Source organism: Mustela nivalis (assembly GCF_964662115.1).
Source record: "Mustela nivalis genome assembly, chromosome: X".
NCBI classification, from domain to species: Eukaryota; Metazoa; Chordata; class Mammalia; order Carnivora; family Mustelidae; genus Mustela; species Mustela nivalis.
In genome coordinates, this window is record NC_139040.1 from 86,857,112 (window position 1) to 86,864,748 (window position 7,637).

At 47.5% G+C, this 7,637-nt stretch overlaps 1 protein-coding gene across 1 annotated transcript; it reads right to left on the reverse strand.

Annotated features, from left to right (window-relative positions):
• Positions 1–197: 197 nt before the first annotated feature.
• Positions 198–6,116, reverse strand: LOC309856376 (melanoma-associated antigen D2-like). Its single transcript, XM_082717469.1, is given in 9 exon segments — positions 198–424; positions 2,417–2,503; positions 3,293–3,407; positions 3,968–4,030; positions 4,434–4,476; positions 4,570–4,649; positions 5,333–5,424; positions 6,036–6,092; positions 6,094–6,116. Coding segments are annotated over 9 exon segments (696 nt in total). The 5' UTR covers positions 6,115–6,116; the 3' UTR covers positions 198–286.
• Positions 6,117–7,637: the final 1,521 nt, after the last annotated feature.

The window sequence follows — 7,637 nt, forward strand, 5'->3', positions numbered from 1 at the left end:
AGAGAGGGGGGAAACAGGCTCCCTGCTGAGCAGAGAGCCCGATGCAGGTCTCGATACCAGGACCCAGAGACCATGACCTGAGCCGAAGTCAGAGGCTTAAACCCACTGAGCCACCCAGGAGCCCTCTAGTTCTTCTATGAACCTGAAATGTCACTACAACAACCTAGACATATTAAAAGACAGGAAAAAACCTCCAATTCATCTTGCAAATTTAATGTAACTCTGTTATGAAAATATGACAGCACACAAGAAGCAAACAACAAAGTAGGATCACCAAGCAGATTTTTCATAGCGTGTCACCCTCGGCTGATTGATAATATCTGCTTATATTGCTGTGTGGGCAAAAATTCCAAGGATGTACCTTGGTTCCTTGGGAAGAACTGCTGCAATTCATTAGCCATATCTGTAAACCTGGGAAATAAACCTGAAAACAAAACACCAAACAGGAACACATTTTAGTACCAAATATAGTGTTTTCTCATACTTCCTTTGTTGTCCTCATCTCCCCACCCAAACCTCCCACTTTGGCATTTCTTATAGAATTTCCCAGATCTTACACCCATCCCCAAGGACCATGGCTGTGGAAATGTAATTACCTGAAACCTCACTAGCCATAGGAGAAGCTACAGGCACCAAGGCTGGTGGCTCCACCACCAAAGCCAGCACCATTTCTTGGTCCACCGCCAAAGCCAGCACCACTGCTTGGTCCACTGCTGAAGCCAGCACCTGTGCTTGGTCCACTGCTGAAGCCAATGATAGAACTGGGTCCACCATTGAAGCTGGTGCTGGTGCAGGGTTCGCCAATAAAGCCTGTGCTGGTGTTGGAACCACTGCCAAAGCCAATGATGGTACTTGGTCCTCCGTTGAAGCTGTTATTAAACCCAGCACCAAAGCCATCACTGATGCTGAGGCCACCACTAAAGCCAGCACTTGTGCCAAGTGTGCTGCTAAAACCAGCATTGGTGCCCAGTCCATCACCAAAGCCATCGCTTGAGATCAGTCCACCACCAAAGCCAGCACTGGTGCTCAGTCCACTACCAAAGATAGCACTGGTCCCTAGTCCACTACTGAAGCCAGCACTAGTGCTCAGTCCACCACTAAATCCAGCACTGCTGTTCAACCCACTGCCAAAGATGAAACCAGCAGTGGTACTGGATCCATCACCAAAACTAGCAGTGGTAGCACCACTAAAGCAGGTGCTAGTGCTAGGAGGGCCGCCAAAGCATAGGTTGGCGTTAGACACACTGCCAAAGCAGAGGCTGGTGCTAGGAACTCCACCAAAGCCAATGCTGGTACTGGGAGTAATGCCAAAGTCAGTAGTGGTGGTAAGTGCCCCACTGAAGTCAGCACTGGTGCTGAACACACTGCCAAAGCCAGAGATGGTGCTGGGTGTACTGCTGAAGCTGGCACTAGTGCTAACAGCACTAGTGCTGTTAAAACCAGCACTGGTGTTAAGTGCACCACCAAAACCAACACTGGTGCTGAATGCACCACCAAAGCTGGCACCAGTGCTGGGAGAGCCACCAAAGCAGATACTGGTGCTTAGTGTGCCACCAAAGTCAGCGCTGGTGCTGGAAGAACCACCAAAGGAGACACTGGTGCTGAGTACTCCATCAAAACCATTGGTAGTGCTAGGAGAGCTGCCAAAGCAGATACTGGTATTAAGTGTGCCACCGAAGCTGGCACCGGAGCTGGGAGAGCCACCAAAGCAGACACTAGTGCTCAGTGTGCCACCAAATCCAGTGCTGGTGCTAAGTGCCCCACTAAAGACTGTGCTAGTTCTGGGTAGACTGCCAAAGCTGCTACTGGTAATGAGTGCACCACTGAAACCAGCAGTGGTGCTGAGTGTGCCTCCAAAGCCAGAGCTGGCTCCACCACTGAAACCAGGACTGCTGCTGAGTGGGATGCTGAAACTGGAGCTGACCCCACCACCAAAGCCAGCACTGGTACAAGGTGTGCCACCAAAGCTAATGCAGGCTTCACTGTTGAAACTAGAGCTGGTGCTCGCTGCACCACTGAAGCTAATGCTGGCTGCACCACTAAAACTAGTGCTAGTGCTGGGTATGCCACTAAAGCAAATGCTGGCTGTGCTGCTGAAGCTGGCACTGGTCCTGGGTGTGCCACCAAAGCTAGTGCCAGCTCTGCCACCAAAGCCACCACTGGGGCTGGGCACACCACTGAAGCTAATACAAGCGCTATCACTGAAGGTAGCCCTGGTGCTAACTCCTCTGCTGAAGTCGATGTTGGTGCTGGCTTCTGCATTTTCTTGGGCTCTGGTCTCAATTTCAAATGAAAATCTGTTCCAGGACTGAGTATCATCGTCTAACTCTTCCCTTGTTAGGCAGTCGATATCCATGTCATCCCAATTCCAGGGCCCAGCCACAGCTTCCTCTCCAATCCCCATTTGGGCTCTTGCCTCAGCCCTTGCCTCAGTCTCAGCCACAGCCACAGCTGCAGCTTGGACTTCCATCTCCACTGCCTCCTGGCACTGAGCAGCCCAGTCCTTGGCGTACCTGAAATGGGAATGATAATCAATATAAGGACAATAACATTTGTAATTATCTATTATGTACATACAATGGGCTCTGTATAAAATCAAGAGCAATATTTTTTTAAATTCTTATTTTCCTGGGGCTCTATCAGTCCTGAAATCCAATTGCAGCTCTGATAACTAAGGTGCTGGGTAACCTTGGACAAGTCACTTAACCTAACTGAGAAAAGGGGAAATGATAAGAGAGTATGTTATGGATTGAATGTTTGTGTCCCTCCCCCCAAATTCATATATTAAAGCACCAGCTCCCAGTGTGACTATATTTGGAGACTGGGTCTTTACAGAAGTAGAGTTAAATGAGGTCATAACGGTGGGGCCCTGGTCCAATAAGATTCCTGTTTTTGTAAGAGGCTCTTTTTCCACCCTGTGAGAACACAGCAAGAAGACATTCATCTGCAAGCCAGAGGGAGAGACCTCATCAGAAACTGACACTGCTGGGACTTCCAGCCTCCAGAACAGTGAGAAAATAATTTTCTGTTGTTTAAGGCAACCATTTTGTATTATTTTGTTATGACAGTGCAAGCAGACTAATAGAAATCAGTCTAATTTCTAATTAGAAATTTCTAATATGAAAGAATGAAATAATGTAAACCTTATGTTCAGCAGCAATCTCAGACATCAGCAAAGTTCCATATGCTTATATACTAACTGCAGACTGCCCTGTACCTAACCATCCCTGCACATAGTCTGCCCCAGTTAGGTTACCCTTAATATGACAAGTCAGGGCAGCTCTCCTATTACCTTGAATGCAAACTTGAGTACTTTCATCTTGCTAGTCTCATGGTAGGAGCGCAAGCCCCAGAAGAACTCATATTCAGGTGGTCTGCTGTTAGGGACCCTCTTGTACTCCAGGTACCTTGGAGAAAGGAAATGAAACTTGCTTCTAACCAAACAAATCTGTTGTGTAACCACTGGGCACCAGGTGACAACTTCCTTCAAATACTAAACTCAACTCCTGGAGGAGGATTTCTAAGACCCTCCTTCCCCAGACTCACTCCCAAACACAGTTCATGGTATTGGTCTCCAATATTGTCATTTCCCTTTGGACCCATGCAAGGCAGTCACTTGATGCTTCAGAGAAGGTATGTATAGGGCATGATGTCACAGGAAGGCCAAAGTATCTTGCCACCTGTGAGGAGTAAACCCAAGTTCCTGTTGGGTGTGTTATAAACAGAGGAGCCATTATTCAGGCACCCTGCTCTGAGCACACCCTAAAGCAAGGGCCTTGTCTTTGGTCTAGCCCAGTCCTGGAACTGTCACTCATGGGAATTATGGACAGGACTCAGTTCTAGGGCATAGGATGCCCATTCCACCTCTAAAGCTAGTGTAATAAAAGGGCTGACTGAGTACTTTCTGAACCAGACCAGCACACTCAGAACACTTCAGGGTCAGACAAAGCCCCCAAACACCACTTACTTCTGCTTCACAAATTTGTCTGTGATGAGCTTCCTTACTTCCCCAAAGAGCGAGTGCCTTACCCTGACAATGGGAAAAATAACCCATAAACAGAGATTAAAACTTCCCAGATGAGGGAAGAGACATTTCTGAACATGGAAGAGACCTCTCTAGAACATGCAGCAGTCCCAATGAAGCCAAAAAAGTAGTGAACACATGGTCACTAGAATCAGTAACTTGAGGCCAAATGGTTCTTTGTCAGGTATGCCCCTGAAGTTCTAGCTTCTATCTCAGGTTAGAGTGACATAGGGGTGGGAAGATGCAGAGAGTTCAGGACCATTTTCCCCACCCATCCATCTCAGAACCCTGGACCCTTTACCAGCACCCCCACCCATTCCACCAGACCACCAGATGATGCAATCCTGGAACCATCCTTTCTTTCCAAATGACAACACGAACAGCAAGCACTGAGAGAGCCCAATCATACCCAGGGTGCAGCCCCAGCTTGCGCAGCACCTCCCAGATGACAGCTGCAAGAGGAGGCAAGAGGAGACAGGGACAGAAAATGAGCATGTGGACTTCCAACTGTGGCCACCCATTCAGCTGCATGCCTACCCACTCACCCTCACTGGACCGATTTCCATTCATAAAGATGATGCTAAGAAGCACCATGAGGAGACCTAGCTTTGGTGAATCCTTAGTCCTAGGGAAATAACAAAGTAGAGAAAAGGTTTATGTCCGGCAGCCATCTAGGCTATCCTCTCCCAGATTCCTGAGACATGACAGAATTCTGCCTAGTCTGTGCTTCAAGCTCTATGTGACCCTGATCAAGACACTTAGACTCTTGAGTCTCCGTCTCCTATTCAGTAAAATGGGAAAATCCAATCCTCCCCTGCCTCAGGTTGCCAAGAAGAGAGAAGAATGCCTGCCAAACTGGGACAACCCATGGACCCAGCCAATGTGAGTCCCTTCTTTCTCTCTTAGACCCCTCTGCCCCAAAAGAACTCTAGGCAAAGCTCCAGTGATGCTCCTGTCCTTCAAGCATCATGATTTACCTACACCAGGAAGCCCTCCCTTGAGAACCACTCTACCAAAGCCAGTAGGAAGAGACAAGCAATGACAGGTCTGCTTTCCTGGGAAGCTTCTAAAGAAACAGAAAACCTGACAGGAGGAATGCACTGCTCCAGGCTTCCACACCCTTCAGTCAATCATAATAAAGCACCACTACCATGTGCAGGGCTCCAACTATGTGAGGGAGCTGGAACAGGGTGTTTTAGGCCCTGTCTTCCTGCTTCTCCAAGGAGATGTGAGGAGAGATGACAGGATGGGGTAGTCACATAGATAGAAGCAGAGCCTCCCTTCCACCCCACCCTTTTCCCAGCTTACGTTCCTAGTATGCCTGCAGAAGATTCCTGAGTGCTGATGAGAATATACAATCTACTTTGCTTATCAATTTCCTTCAGAATGACTCGAAACATCTGCCAAGTAAAAGAATAGCCTGTGAGATCACAAAATTCAGCCTAGGCATCAGTGAGGTTCCTGAGCATCTTGAAAATGAGCATGTGGACTTCCAACTGTGGCCACCCATTCAGCTGCATGCCTACCCACTCACCCTCACTGGACCGATTTCCATTCATAAAGATGATGCTAAGAAGCACTGTGTAGCTAGAGTTTTGAGTGTGTATGAGAAATTAGTGAGATAGTGGAGGTAAAGCACTTAGCTAAGTGGCCACCACTACAGAAAGCAGGTAAGAAATGTACTATTATCAGCATCACCTTTGTTATTGTAGATATTTAGGGAGATAGAGAATGGAGAACGAGAAAGAGAGGTGAGCATTTGAAATACATTACAGAACACATCCATCGTCAGACTGGACTAAGCTGAGAGGCTTGAGTCCTAGCTGTGTTTTACCACTGACTTGCTGTGTGACCCTAAGCTAGTCTATGTTCCTACTTAAGCCATTGTATGCCCAACTGTAGAGTGATGGGGATGGATTAGTGATCTCTGTGGTCTATTCCAGAAGAGACATGTGTCCTTATTGATTCAAGGCTTCCCCATTGTGCCCATCTCCCAGGGCTGCCCCTTCACCTTCTCCAGAGCGTAGCTTGCTCGTTCAATGATCTCTGGGAAATATTCATCATATTCATTGGATGACATCCTTCAGCATGTCTGTAGGAAGGGTGAAGTGGGAGCAGCTGGGCTGAGAAGGGGCAACGGAACTGCAGCCCTCTGTCCAGCCTGTGGGGACAGTGCAGTCTGAATTCTCAACTGTGCTAATGGGAGATGCCAGCCATAACAGAGTGTCGGGAGGGCAAGGGAGGACATATGGGAGAATGAAGAGGCTATAAAAGTAAATTGGTTACTCCAGGGCATGGGAGAGAGGGGAGTTGAGAGAAGATTTCAGGGAGGCAGGTTGGTATGACTCTACCTGAGCGCTTGATGGGGATCTTTGTCTGGTCCTTAACCAACAGGTATTTCACCAACTTATTTGCCTGGGAGAAGAGGAATACATGGGGAGATCTCAATATGTTTTTAGAAAACTTGAATGACAAAAAAGAGGGAAAGTGAAAAAGAGAAGAGACTGGGCAGCATAGGATTCTTACCCTTTTTTGCAAAATGGCCACATCTCGGGGTGGCAGAAGCCTCCAGTCTCATGGAATCAACCTGTAATTACTGCCACCTCTCTAAACCGCATGAGATCCTTTGACTACATCATCAGAAAGAAGGAAGGTCCAGAGTCACCAGGTAAAAGAGATGGCTCTGTCTCCTTACCCTACCTTCTCCTGAAAATCCCCCAAACCCTTCTTATAGTGGGTCCTGACATTACAACTGACCATCCTAAGTCCTAGATATGTCTTTCACTGCCTTCCAGCCAGGAGTTTCACCCAAGGGCAGGACCTGGGGTTCCTTCTCTTCTTTTGGCCACCACTAACTCTGCTAAATGTATCCCTTGGACAAGTCACTTCACCTCTTTGGGACTCAGTTTTCTCAAATGTAAAACCGGAATCTATGATCCCCGGATAGGAAGAGTTACTTTCAAAACACAAAGACACAACTTTTATGAACTACCCAAGCCCCTGGTAATTGGTAACTACTATGTAAATACCAGCTGAATTATATCCAGGTTGTAGCTAAGTATATGGATGTATTATTCCCCACCAATCTGTGAACTGTCAGAGAGTAGGAACTATATCACATTCTTCTCAGAATTTCCCACAGCCTATCAAAACACAGCGCCTGGCTCAGCGTAAAAAAGTCTCAGTAAACTTTTATAGAACAAACGAAAAAACTAGGAGGATAGGAATGGAAAAGAAGTGAAAATTTTAAGGATGGTGATGTCAGATATCTCACCTTTTGTTTCCTCTTGCCCCAGGTACTGGTTGTAGGCTCCAGACTCAACTGGGCCAGGTAGTCATCTGCCAGGGCCTGTACAGCAGCTGCAACCTGAGTCTCAAGGGCACTCATGCTGGTCCTAAAGGTGGCTATCTTGGCCTGGAGTCCTTGGTCAACAATTTTCATCTGGTTTTCAGCTGCCTGGGTCTTAGTGACAGACTTATGAACCCTGGACCCTCTCTTGACCTGAAGGGCAGCTGCTAGGGCTTGGTTTGTGATCATTTGAGCTAGGTCTTGGAGCCTCAGAGACCTCACAGGCAGAATTTGGGTCTATATTGGCAGCTTTCTTGCCCTTGA